Source organism: Astatotilapia calliptera, chromosome 4, assembly GCF_964374335.1.
Source record: "Astatotilapia calliptera chromosome 4, fAstCal68.1, whole genome shotgun sequence".
In the NCBI taxonomy this organism is placed as follows: domain Eukaryota; kingdom Metazoa; phylum Chordata; class Actinopteri; order Cichliformes; family Cichlidae; genus Astatotilapia; species Astatotilapia calliptera.
In genome coordinates, this window is record NC_137425.1 from 19,262,012 (window position 1) to 19,276,580 (window position 14,569).

General features: G+C 38.2%; 1 protein-coding gene across 1 annotated transcript; it reads right to left on the minus strand.

Annotated features, from left to right (window-relative positions):
• Positions 1-586: 586 nt before the first annotated feature.
• On the minus strand, positions 587-7,248 carry LOC113021544 (adhesion G protein-coupled receptor E1-like). The gene is made up of 13 exons (XM_026166301.2): positions 7,172-7,248; positions 7,018-7,047; positions 6,770-6,923; positions 6,570-6,683; positions 6,302-6,474; positions 4,985-5,170; positions 4,059-4,262; positions 3,724-3,965; positions 3,555-3,621; positions 3,362-3,453; positions 2,177-2,336; positions 1,437-1,502; positions 587-1,270 (listed from the first exon to the last, which is right to left on the minus strand). The coding sequence occupies exons 2-13, from the start codon at positions 7,018-7,020 to the stop codon at positions 1,214-1,216; spliced, it is 1,518 nt and encodes a 505-aa protein (XP_026022086.2). The 5' UTR covers positions 7,021-7,047; positions 7,172-7,248; the 3' UTR covers positions 587-1,213.
• Between the last annotated feature and the right edge of the window lie 7,321 nt (positions 7,249-14,569).

Genomic DNA, 14,569 nt, shown 5'->3' on the forward strand with positions numbered 1-14,569 from the left:
TTAGAGACTAAGGACTTTTAAAGCACACTTCAAAATTGATCAAATAGCTATTTCATTTGTGAAATTAAAAAAATAGGGGCTGTCCTGCTTGTCCTACTTTTTTTTCTGTAGGCCATCTCGTATTTCTGATCTATTGAATATTTGTCCTTTCACACAAAAAAAAACATTTCAAGCTTTCAGTCAAAACCTGCATCAGAGCTCACTCCTACTTCGAAACGAACCGTTTCAGTGTTTTGTGTATGCTAATTCATATGTACACGATCAGTGCCTGCATTTGCTTTACATTACCAACTACTCCTCCTTCAGGCTGCCCTCCACCAGTGCCCTACTGTCTGCTCTCATCAAGCTGCAGTAATCATGGCACCTGCATGAAAAATGTAGCCATACTGTGCTTCAGGGGGGCTGTATTTCAGGCCTGTAAAAAGGGCAAGACTCCTTCCTTTCCTCATGCCAAAAAGGCACCCATGAGTAAACCTTTTTATGGGACATTGATAATTAATGACCAACTTTCTTCCTCCTAAATTCTAAATTAAAGTAAATAATGTATTTACTTTAAAGTCGTTTAAATGGTGACAAAAAACAGAACTTTGGGTGTCAGGCGACTTTATTGAGTCAAATTAAGCAGTATGTAAATCCCACAACCAACCACTTTAAAGCATTAACAGCAGTTTACTGTGTCTTGTAAAACTGGGCATTACAAGCCACTTGTACAATAGTTGACTCCAACCACTGAATCAATCATTGGTCAATTGCTGATCAGTCATCATTAAGCAACTTTAAATAAGCAAAACTAAAACTTAAGTAAGCAAATGTTTTCTTAACAACTAGATTTATTAAAGAAAAAATGCTGTCCAAACCCTCCTGACCCTGTGTGGAAAAAGTTATTGTCCTCTAGCCCTAATAACTGGTTGTGAAACCCAAGATCTGATGTATGATTTGGGCGCACCTATATCTGGCCATAACCTTTTCAAAGTAAAGTTGAACATTTGGGAGAAACACTTGGGACATTTAATCAGCAAGTAGTAGTTTAAAACACTTTCTAAATAAGTTTAAACAAGTATTACATAAAATGCACTAATTTTTCATGACAGAAAGAACTTATAAGGTTGATTCACAGTACAAATTCAAATATTTGACAAGAAAGTAAACAGTTGCCAGCAGAAAAGTATATAAATCTTCCATTTCCATCTTTTCCTTCACTTATTTATCAACATCACCCTCTGTGCTCTTGAGGGATGTCCAAGTCCTCGGACACTGATGGTGCATTTCTCTGTCAAAAAGTAGTGCAGATACTTTAGAAAAACTAAAAAAATTGTTACAAAAGGTTTAAATTTATTACAAGCAAAGCAACGCTTTATGCGGTCACATTTGCAACACAGGTTAGCTTTTAAATTTAAAAAGTCTTATTGGTCAAGTGACTGCTATGCAAAACTTACCACTGAGCCGCCTTCTCTGGTCTTGTTGAAAGAACAGGTCAGCCATTTGACATACTCATCTCTAATCTAGAATATGAAATAAATGCACATTTTGAAAAATAAATGAAATAACTCTCACTATAAAACTCATAAAAAATACTACCAATATGTTTTAACTAGAGATGATGTTAAATCACAGAGCTGGTCATTATTAAACAGGTGTTTAATGTGGTGCATTCCCTATAGATAGATCCATAAAGCCACAGAGCCATTGCTAGTGGGGCAGAGATTAGCTTTTATTTAACTACATTTTAACTTAATTTTTTTTCTCTTATAAAGAATACATCTATTCGCTTCCGCTTATCCTTTTCAAGGTCGCGGGGTGCGCTGGAGACTATCCCAGCTGTCGTAGGGCCAGAGGCAGGGGTACACCCTGGACAGGTCGCAGGCTGTCGCAGGGCTAACACAAAGAGACAGACAACCATTCACACTCACATTCACTCCCGCATTCACACCTATGGGCAATTTAGATTACTCAATTAACCTATTCCCACTAAGTGCATGTCTTTGGATGGTGGGAGGAAGCCGGAGTACCTGGAGAGAACCCACACAAACAGGGGGAGAACATGCAAACTCCACACAGAAAGACCCCGGCCTGATGGTAGAATTGAACTCAGGAATAATATAAAGAATGAATTATAAAAAGTTTGACATACAGTATGTAAGAAAAGTGTTAAGAAACACTGGTATAACGAGTCTACCTCCTTGTTGAGGACACAGTGGACAATGTAGAGAAAAGTACCCTGCTGGGAGTTCAGAACTATAAAAGCAACCTGAAAGAACAGGTTCGTCTGGTACAGGCCAAGAATCCAGGTACAGCCAAGTATAACAAACTGGGCCAGTATCTTGAACAAAATCAACCTGCAAACAGAACAACAGAAGGTTTTTACAGTTCTTTACAAAACATTGGAGCAGGATGTTAAATAAAAAAGTCAGTATGCTAAATGAATTCATTTCTCTACTGTAACTGCACTTATAGTCAAACAGGAAGACATGTTTAGTCTCTAGAGATGAACTGATTGTCTGGCAAGGGAAAGGTATCTCCCGATTTCCAGTCTTCTCTGGTCCAGAAGGGGGACTGGCTGGTCGGCGTCTTGCGCATACATTTCATGAGCAAATTGTTACAAACTACTACTTCTACACACTCACAGTGCACAAATAAAAAATGATTTACTTGCACATGGAAACGCATGCAAATAGTTGTGCGCACACTCACAGGCGCATGCCAACAAGTTGTCAGCATGGAAACTCCCCACCACGAGTGAAGACACAAAGTTCGCCAAAGTAAACGACCACAGAAAATGTTTGTTATGACAAACCTGATCAAACACTTAACTCTGTACTTTTTAAAAATTAGCCAACAAATGAAAAGTGAGTCAAGCTAAACTATTCAGAGCTCAGAACCAACCACAAGTAAGAGAGTCAGGCAAGAGCTGTGAAAGGAAAATTACAGACAGGTGAGAAAAAAGGGGAAAGGGTTGATGTCCTCTCATCCGGGGAATTCATAAGTATACGGGAAAATGATGCAAGTGTCTGATATAAAGGTATACAGCAGCTCATTTCTATTCAATTATTAGCATGCTTGAAAGAGAAAATCCTGTAACTTACTGAGTTTGGAGCAAAAGTTTATTTATCTATTTATTTATTTTTTATTATGCAAATAATATTTTGCATTGAAAAAAGTTGATTATTCTTTCTATATAATGTCAGTTGTAGTTGAAATAGGGAAAAATCTGTGTTGTCATTTAGCAAATAATCAGAATCAGAATGGAAATCGCACTTAGTCTGGAGTCTCTACTGAGTGACATTTTTTTTTAAAAGCTGCACAAAAATCTTAATGATTACTCAGAATTTGAACTTGCTTTTTAAACAAACCTCAAACTTACTTTGTATCTTTGGACTGAGAGATATCACTTTTTATGTTAGCCAAGGTGGGCCGCAGACTCCATAAAGTTGCACCAAACAGGTAGCAATTCATCTGATAAAATAATCAGATTTGTAATTTAACTTTGAGACAAATTATCATTATAAGAAAAAAATGTAATGTGTAATACAGTTCTAACACAAAAATAGACACACAGCAAGGATCGCTATCACTGGCCCTGTTAAAGCCCATTTGAAGTTTCGTTTTTCTGACAGCCAGCATCTGCAATTCAAACGCACATCAGAGACCATTATCCAGTCTTGTACATTTAGTAATAAAAGGATTTAATGCATAAATCGGTGCATTGCACTGTGTCTGACTTACACATTAGCCTCAGTACGTCCATATCCACCAGAATACATCAGTGCCGAAACACCCACAATCACAAATGGAACACCATAGCCAATCAGATAGAGAAGAGGCCTGGGGAGGCCATCTCTTTGAATGACTTTCACCTGGGAGAGCTTCCGTACCAACAAGTGGAGCTGTAGTGCCTCCAGCAACATCCACACAAAACTGGCAACAATAAAGAAGTGGAGAAGCCCTGCCATGACAGTGCAGGCCAGCTGTAGAGACAGATAAATATGTTTAAGCTTTATGGACAATTGGAACACAATAGATAATCTTTTGATAATTCTTGGAGTTTAGCCACATTGTACCTTATTATCAGTGTATTTGTCATTCCACAACAAGAGCAGTTGTGAAAAAAACAGGTTGAGGCAGAGGTGGAGACGGGCTGTGTTGTTAATTTTGGGATTCCAGCTGCACAGAAGGAAGGTAAAGATGGCCAAAGCCAAGAAGAATAGTCCAATAATCACACATATCCGGTTCAGCCACTCTAAGAAGTCATTCTGTGGCACAGGCTGAAAATGAGATACATGGATACTGATGAAAATGGATGTAAATTTGGCTATAACTGTGCTTGACTTATTGGCTTATTGAAATGCTTTAAAGCTGACAAATGTCTAAGATCCAGGAGATTTTTTAAGAGCAATTTTTGTTGAGATATCATCTGAATTTCAGGAGCGCCCCCTCTGGCCTCAGGCTATAAAAGCCCCCCTTCTCCAATACCTGCTGTTCTCATTTTCATGCCCCCCCCCCCTTCCTTTTTTCTTTCCTCTCTTCTCCTGTCCTCTCCTCTCTTCCTTTCCTCCCTTTATTTCTCGTTAGTACAGGGGCCTTCAAGGCCTTCCCCAAACCGCAGCACTAATCACACTCCTTCATCCCTCATTGCTCATCGTTACCAAGGGAGTGGTCCCTGCTAGTGAAATGTTGTGTCTCTTTCTAATTCTGCATATGCCAAGAAGTGTGGGATAAACTGTCTAAAACTGGGTATGTAAAGTGTACTATACTTGTTGACAAAGCAGTTTGACAGAATACCAAATTAAAGTTCTTCCGGAATTTTCCATGATTACAAAAAAAAATTTCTTCCACTTAAAATGTAAAAAGGGATTTAACTGCTTATATACACTGCATGTTTCCATTTGTCAAATTGTGGAGTTTTAATCAAATCTGAAAAATGTACAAGTATGTTAAGTCCTGTAAGTAATAAGACTTCAACCTTACCAACATGTAACTGACATACCTCCCCAATCTGCATTATGAGAGCAAAGGTAGAAAGGTGTGAGCAGCTACAAACAGTGTAGTTTTTGTGAGAGTATGCAACCCAGCAACCCTCTTCTGACCAACGCATCGTCTCTCCATTTTGTCCACCTTCTGCTTCTCCGGCTTCCCAGTACACACAAGTGACCATTCCATTATCTGGTACTTCCTAAAAAAAAAAAAAAAAATAGGCAAAGGCAAGAATAAAAAGTCTGATTCTTTTTCAATACATGCAGTGGTGTGAAAAGTGTTTGCCCCCTTCCTGATTTCCTGGTGTGTTGCATATTAAACACAAATGTTAATATTGGACAAAGAGAGAAAGACATCATACCACGATCTAAAGAAACAACGGAGAAACAAAGTCACTGATAGCTATGAGTCTGGAAAGCTTCCTGGCTTCCTCCTGGAGTGACTGGGCTACCAAAATTACTCCAAGAGCACATTCACAACTCATCCAGGACGTCACAAAAGAACCCAGAACAACATTAAAGAACTGCAAGCTTCATGTCTCAGTTAAGGTCAGAGTTCATGCTTCAAGAATAAGAAAGAGACTCGGCAAAAATGTCATCCACAGAGGAGTTCAAGAAATAAAACAGTTCTGACCAAAAGGCTCATCTTACCTTTGCCAAAAGCCCATTTTGATGATCTTGAAGACTTTTTGGAAAATATTTTGTGTACTAATGAGATTTGAGTTCCATTACATCTGGGGTTGTTGTGGTGCCTTAGGATCTGAAAAACCATGAATTCTGCTGTTTACCAAAATATCCTGAAGGAGAATATCGTCCATCTGTTCAAGACCTCACTCTGAGGCATGCTGATGATGATTCAAAATTATCCAAAACACATCAGCAAGTCCACCTCCAGCTTAAGAAAAACTAAATTAAGACTTTGGAGTGGCCAAGTCCAATTCCTGACCTTAATCAGATTGAGACGCTGTCGATCAAAAACCCTCCAATGTGGCTGAATGAAAACAATTCTGCAAAGACGAGTGGGCCAAAATTCCTCCACGGAGCTGTAAAAGACTCATTGCCACGTATTGCAACACTTGACTACAGTTGTTGCTGTTAAGGGTGACCCAGCCAGTTATTAGGGTTAGGGGGCAATTACTTTTTTTTCCCTTAATGACAAATACCTACACTTAGACACTGCATTTTGAGTTTACTTGCATTATCTTTGTCTATTATTTATATTTGTTTGATGATCTGAAACATTTAAGTGACAAACATACTAAAAATCCAGGAAAACAGGAAGGGGGCAAACACTTTCACAACACTCTATATGTACAATCTTGATGCTACACCTTGTGTTGAATTGTAAAGTTGACAGGCTCTGTCAGGTTGGTGATGTTTATTCCTGGTATTATGGCAGTTAAAACATCTGAGTACATCTCTGTCAAATTCTTGGTTTTGAAGTATTGATGACTGAGAATGCTCTCCATCCCATCTAGCGTCAGAAAGGCGGCTGATACAGAACCTGGAAGTGGTCACATCACAAAAAAACCCAACAACAACAACCACATTCATCTTGATGCACCTGTGTCAGTCAACATTTTAAAAAAAAGCTCTTACCATTGTTGGCCCTAGCTAGATCCTCCAAGTTGATTTTCATTTCGTATTCCTTGGCAGAGAGGGATGAACTCTTGCTATCATAGCTCAATGAACCAATGGCCACTAGACTCAAATCTTGAACACAGATATGCATTCATTATGTTTGTATTTACTAAGAACTCAAATTTGACCTATTAGCGTAAAGTTGAGCTTGGTCTTACCCACTGTTGAAGTGTGCATTTCCTTTTTTATTTTCGTCTCAGTCGACGGAGTCATTGCAACAACGAGCTGCTCTGAGAGGCCAAGAATAACACTACCAGTCTCCCCGTCTCCTTCACTGCTTGTGCTGGTAAGTGTTCCAACACCTGAAACCATCTACAGAAGACTTGAGTTATTGTAATGAACAAATAAACAAGCAAATGAAATGAATAAACTGGAAATATAAAGCTATGACTCTGCTTTTTAGTACCATAGATGTAGAAAAGCAGTTTGCAACTGTCTGCAAAGATGTCAAGAATGGAGAAAATTGCGTTAGATAAAAAATAACTGCCGGGTTTTCTGTGCATCACGTTACATCCTATTTGTTGTGTAGCATTTACAAGTTAACGTTTTTAACTACGTACCACATCCGGTAAAAGGACACCTGTATTGTTCTTCAGGTCTTCACCCAAGTTTTCAAGGAAAGCTCTCTCTTTTGTCTTATCCTGAAATTAACGTTTGGGTTTAGTTTATGTTTGCTACACGATTGCATCTTTAAAAAACGGGGATTTATGTTTTGTATAACTGTCTAATTACAGTCGAATGTATTACTGTGAAAAAGTGATCTTTATCAAAGAACTAACTTACAATCAAAATCATGAAACATAACGGGTTATTAATGAACTTTGTTATGCATTAAAAAGTTAGCCAGTTAGCCTCTAAAACATAAATCACCACGAGTCTTACCTTATTAGGTTTGATTTCATCTAGAATGTCTTCAAGGCCTGTCAGTAAATTAAAAAAATACATTTAAATTCTAAACACTTTTGAAAATCTAAAATGTCTTTGAAGTCAGCTTTGCTCACTTTTACAAAAAGTGATGCCCGCCTTCCAAATTACACCAGTTGATGGGTAGAATCCATCAGGGCAGGAACAATAGAAGGTGCCTGGTGCATTAGTACACACAGTTTGGTTACCACACAGTCCAGGGGTTTCACTGCACTCATCTATATCTAAAGCGGTGAGAGAAACACAAGGGGCTGTTTTTCTTGCTTGTTTGTTTTTTGGAAATTATATATTTATTTGCTTTTGGAAACAAAAGAGCATAGGAATAGCACATACCATTGCATGGGTTAGCAATGCTGGCTATAACATGTGGATTGTCCACTCGATAACCAGTAAGGCAGGTACAGTTGTAAGATCCAATTGAATTTGTGCAGTTACAGTTTGCTCCACAGATGTTCAACACATGGTCAGCACACTCATCAATATCTGTAACACACATTTAATCAAATTCAAGCTGCAGGTCAAAAAATACTACGGCAGGTTGTGAGACTGAACCTGTTTCTTTTGTATATATTCTGCATTTTTTCATATTAAACTGCAGTCTCTTTGCCTATATCTACAGTTTTCAGCTAGTGCCTTTGTAAATATGTTGTAAATACCAGTGCATATGTTGGTCATGCTGGGTTCTTTGGATTGATCAGTTGGTGCGTGACCTGGTATACACCCACAGGTATAAGCTCCAGGTGTGTTTGTGCAGATAGAATCAGGGCCACAGATAGATGAGGTTAGACACTCATCATTATCTGAAAAGAAGACAGTCAGTGTAAACAAATTCAATTTATGTTCTTTGTGTACTGAAAATTACACTTAATATGCTTTTCTAATTATGTTAATCACTCAAAGAACTTTATGCTACAAGCTATATTCACTCAAACACACAAAAGGATTTTCCTACCAAACACATGACATAAATAATAATACAGACCTTGGCAAACAGGGGTTGCATCTGATTGAATGTGAAAGCCTTCATTGCAGTTGCACACATAGCTTCCAATTGTATTGGTGCAGGACCCATATTGCCCGCAGATATTGGCAAGACATTCATCAATATCTAAACATACCACAGTTACCAAGTTAAAATCTGCATTAAAAATAGATTTTGTTATTTTGTGTTTTTATTGGTACCTGTGCATCCATTGGACGTTCCAGGTGGCAGTGTTGGATCTGCTACACTGAAACCATTCAAACAGGTGCATATATATGACCCGACGGTGTTCTTACAATTTGAGTTAGGACCACAAATCCCTGTAGTCCTCTGGCACTCATCAATATCTGACAAAAAGAATAATAACAAACCAGCTGCAAACTTTAACAGTATTGACATTTAGTGAAGTTTATTTTCTTTTGTTTTTAGTTATTTATTGTTACTTTAGTTTGTTTGTGAAGTTTATTTAGAACAAACATTAGTGTAAATCTTTGTATTATTATCATTCAGCATGGTTCCTATCTCCAAGAGAGAGGCCAGCCATCCTTTGGAGAAGGCTCATTTCTGCCACTTGTATCCACATTCTAAATTTTGTGGTCTCTACCCAGAGCTCTTTGATCAGCTTGATGGCCCCCCTTACCTACAGTGTCCTGGTAATGCTGTGAAAGTTCTGCCAGAGGTGGGAGTTGAAGATCTCTTTGATAGTGGCCTCCCCCAGACTTTCCCAGAGCACCCTAAATATGCATTTACGCGTACCAGGTCTGTCCAGTATTCTCCTCGACCATCTAACCCAACTCAAGACCAGGTGGTGATCATTGAAAGGCTCGGTCTCTTTATCCGAGTGCTCAGAACATACGGCTGCAGATCCAATGATACAATTACAAAATCGACCATCGACCTGTGACCTGGGGTGTTCTTTGTGCCATGTGCACTTATGGACATCCTTATGTTCTAACATGGTGTTCGTTATGGACAAACAGTGGAAGGCACAAAAGTCCAATAACAAAACACCACTCAGGTTTAGATCAGGCATGCGGTTCTGCCCAATTACACCCTTCCAGGTCTCACTGTCATTGCCCATGTGAGCATTGAATTATAAGACCATTTGCAAACAATTTGAAGGCTGTTTGAAGGACGTTTGGGAGAACAGCAAAGTCAAGGATTTAAATATGTTTTCCATCCAAGTCTATGCCTATGGATGTCTCATCTATAAAAGATGAAGATAAGGATATGACAACATATCCTCAGCCGAATCCTCATTAACCTTTCCAAATACTATAGGACATATTTTATTGACCCTAATCCAGGGGATGATGTTACAAGAAAGATTAGTCTTTGCTGTTTGCAAATGCAATCTCACACTGTCAACTTTGTTACTAAAGAAGTTAGTTTGCTTCATCGCATGGCATGCTGGTAAACTGACCAGCACATTCCACACATTTTTGAGAATTTCAAATATTCCTACCTGTGATCCCACTTAAAGTCTTAAAAGGAATGAGTAAAGGAATAAATCTTTATTACGTAATATTCTCTTTTTTTCCCTCATAATTTAAAATGTTAACCCTTTTTTCCCAACTTAGGGTAGAAAGTTTTATCTATAAAGGGACTCTGATTTATGAGTAGCAGTTTTTGCATTGTCCTTTTGAAAGATCAAATGATTTTTTTAACCTGGTAAGGCCCAGATCATTTTTTTAGGCATAAGACATCAGGATCAAAAGATGATGTACTTTGTTTTATACATTATTTTCATAAGAATAAACAAGAAATATAGAATAGTTACTTATTTTTAATTTCACGTACTTACCAACACAACCAAATGAAGCCGGAGTAGGAAGGTGGTTTTGGGGGATTTCATAACCATCCTCACAATTGCAGCCTCCATCTGGCATACACTTGGCCAATGGTCCACAAGAGTCTGGCTTACAGTCATAATGATCTAAATACATATACAATTGTGAAACACAATCATAACATAAATGACTATCAACAAAAAAACATTTCAATTTAGCGAGTTTTGCCCTTTGAAATTAGGGTTTAGATATTTAGTGACATAGTTTTACAGTCGTAATGTGCAATGTGCACTCCTCTCTCCTAGTCTGCATGTCATGTGACCAGCCAACTGATCCTAGGCCTGGAGACCATGCCAGTTAAAGTACTTTCAGCACTGCAGATAACTAACTTCAGCAATTTAGAATTTATATTGATTGATTGATAGTACTTTATTTATCCTGAGGGAAATTGTTTCGCAGGCTGCCAGATGATCCGGCGCCATCATGTGCACCCCTTCTGACCATACATAGAATACACAAGCAAAACATTGGGAAGAAAGATCAGAGAGGTACGAAAAAAGTCAAGAGTTAGCCCATATGAACAGCAGCCTGGTCCTGGTACGGTGTTGGACAGGTCCGCCTGTCTACTTCGGGTGGGAGTAAGCGTTCGGAGGCATTGGGAGGGGGGAGGGAGTGTTCAACTTGAGAGCGAGAGTCCTTTCTCCCGGTCAAGCAAAAGTCAACATTCCTCCACCTGACATAGGTGACCTTAAGGGATAGGAGCAGACAGTCATAATACAGTCCTCTTATCAGGGAGAATTGTTGTTCTGGCCAGTCTTGGCCTTGGAAAGCTGCATGAAGGACATGGTTGTTTGGGTTTGAACAAACAACTGCATTCCAGTTTCACAGTTGGTCTAAATGTCCATCACTGGTCATCAAGTCTCTCAATTCCCATCGAGGAGCCATCAGCTTCTCCAAGATCTTATCAATATTGTGTTCAATAAACACAGTCTGAGTACTCACAGCTTGCCCATCGTCAGTAATGCTGGCTAGCCTTGTGGGGTTTTGAACAGCTGTAATCGCTTTCTTTGTTCTTCGATAAGCCAGGTCCGAGCCAGCTCCAAACAGCGAGAACTCTGTTATCATTGTTCCACATCTTGTTCAATGCCCCCCATTGAGAGTGTCGCCAGGCACACGACACAACTGACCATCAAGCAGTGTCAATTTCATTAAGGGACTAATTGATCAAATCCAGAACAAGACTGAGAGACTCTCTGAGGGTTAGAGTTAGACAAGACTAGAAAAGAACAGAAACCAAGCAGGGAAAGATAAGGGAGGGAGAGGGGGGGAAAGATGCATCCACCTCTACCAAGAGAAGAATGAATGAGTGAATGAATGAATGATTTCTGAATATTTGAAAAAGGGATTCAAGCTAAGATTTCTATTTTAGAAGTAAAAATGAACAGAAGCATGGTGACAAGAATTAGTTACTACTCACAGGTCGCATATCCTTGCTGGTAATATGGGTAACTCATTGGTTGATACACGTAGAATCCTCCAGGACAGAGAGCTATATTCACTACAGCGGACATGTCAGTACACCGAGAATAGAAGCCATATGCAGTCACTGTTGTTGGTGTCAGAGACTCAGTGGTTGGATAAGGTGATGAAATAAAAAGAGCACCCCATGTGCCACCACGATAAGGGGGTACACAATTAATAATAACTCTGTCTCCACCAATCCCTGTAAAGCGCCACCATTTGTTAAGAAGCTGCTGGTCATTGACAAGAGTGGCACCAAAATAAGTAGCGTCAAATCCCCGATTGCGCCACGACTGAGTTATATTGGTGTATCCATCACAAGAACCTGCACAATGCAAATCAAATATGTACAATAATTATCACACATAATTTATTACTTTATGGTGATTTTAAATCACATATATTGGCTATTTATTTGTTCATACCAGGAGGAAACGCAGTAATAACAGGTATCACAAGCAAACCTGAAACAAAGAAGATAAAAAGTTATAGAAATGTTTAATTAATCTTAAAAATTACTGTTAAATTGTTATACTATTGAAAAGTAATCATTCACGTTACCATCTCTATAATGTCACATACCAACTTCATTTTTACACTTGAATCAAACTGAGGAATGCCTCCAAGACTGTATAATTTTTCTTTTTTAGTAGAATACATTAAGGAACATGACAAAGGATATATTAATGTAGTGCACACGGCATGGAAAGATGTGCTGTGTTTGCAAGTTTAAGTATGCTCTCCAGGTGACAAAATAAATGCTAATCAAAATAGTCATAAAAATAACTACAACAATCCTCATCCACCTACATGGACTGAGTCTTATATAGTGCTTTTCTACTCTACCTGACAACTTAAAGCACTTTATACAACTTGCCTCATTTCCACATTCACACCTATTTATAAAAAAACAAGCATTCTGTTGATGTGTTATTGCTTTATATGTAACATACACACACATGAATACATGGTGGTTCCTCACTTGTTTCTACACATCCTAATCAATGTCCCCTCATCTTGGGTTCACAGTGTGTCTTCTTTCAAAACTTGGCAAAGTAATGACACAGCACAATAACTTGTACTTCCATAAAATTGTTTGATCTTGGAATCTGCAGTTGTTGAGAAATGATCCATAAAGCTTCTGGAATGAGCTTCCCAAAGCCCTGACCTCAAGTCTACTAAAAATATGTGGACTACGCTTTAAAGCCGGGTCCATGCAAATGCAAAAGAGTGGTCAAATATTTGCTATAATAATTTTTTTGAGGGTTACCAAAAGCGTATGTTCAGATGTATTTTTCTTTAGGACTGCCAACAGAACATTTATCAAAGGCAAAATACAATTTCAATCAAAAAGAGCTTTTTTCATTAAAAAAAAAAATCTAGATTTTTTTCTGCTTTCAGGTTCTATTTTGAATTGAATGAAAATTACATACCAAGTAGAAGTGACAAAGCAAAGTAATTCATCATCATACGAAACATCGTGTGTCAATGACATCTGCTCGTCAGTCCTGAATACTTGTAGCACACACTGTGAAATTTGAATTGCTTCCCAAAAAAGTTAATCCTGCCTTAAACATGCAAAGAGATAATGCAAATACAAATTGAAGATGATAAAAAAAATACAGTCACTGTGCACCATTTGTAGCAGACATGTTCAAGGATTGCAATTAAAATAGCCCATTATTTAATCACTGCTTATCTTATGCACTGTATCGTGCATACATATATATACACTGTGTATCTGTTTCCCTTTATCATAGCTTTTCGATCTAATCTTGGTCAAATCCATAGTCTTCTTCCTTGCTAACAAGTTTATTATATGACCTTATTATATGACCAGCGACAAGTCGAAGTTAAACAGTCAAATGTGTGATAAAGGATAAACAAGTGCCTATAAGTAATTATTATTAGTCAGTTCAGATTGTTCATCAAATTTTCTCTTTCTTATTAGTGTTTGTAGCATTTAATGTCATGTTTCCTTGGCAGTGCTGTTTTTGTGAGTCAATCAATGTGGATAATGGAAAGTAAAGGCAACAATCAATACTACTTTACTAGTTGACAAGATAAATTTTAAAAAATACACTTCTCTTTTTGTTTTGTTACTTCTGGGAGGGTTTTGATAAGTCATATAGGACAAATTTGTACACGTGTTCTAAGGCCCATGTCAAGGTATGTTCTTGTTATGGTCAGAGCCTGCAATTCAAGCACATGTGACACATTCTTGGGTTTCTTTTGTCTCTAATATTGTGTGTGTGTGTGTGTGTGTGTGCGTGTGTGTGTGTGTGTGTGTGTGTGTGTGTGTGTGTGTGTGTGTGTGTGTGTGTGTGTGTGTGTGTGTGTGTATAATGTATATCTAATATAAATGAAACAGGGTTGAATTAAACTGCTCCACAGAGCAGGCTATCATTGTAATCACTCGCTAAATCCTCTGTTACACACTAAATGCTATTGACATACAGGTACTATGAGGGATATTTTATGTCTCTTTAATTGCTTCTCACACAGGAAAATTGCATTTATTCACAAAATGAATATTTAAAACTAATAAAACCCTAAAACACACATTTTACTAGTTTATTGGTGCAGATTGTGGATATCATCTTACACACGTGTTTGAAAATGTTGCGTTAAAGGTAGTGCCACTTTCTGGAAATATTTTCCTCGGTGGATGAGTAGTGGGGTGGTAGAAAGAAACTCTTAAACAAGATAAACTGGTGAATACAAGGGAACAAGCGGAACCC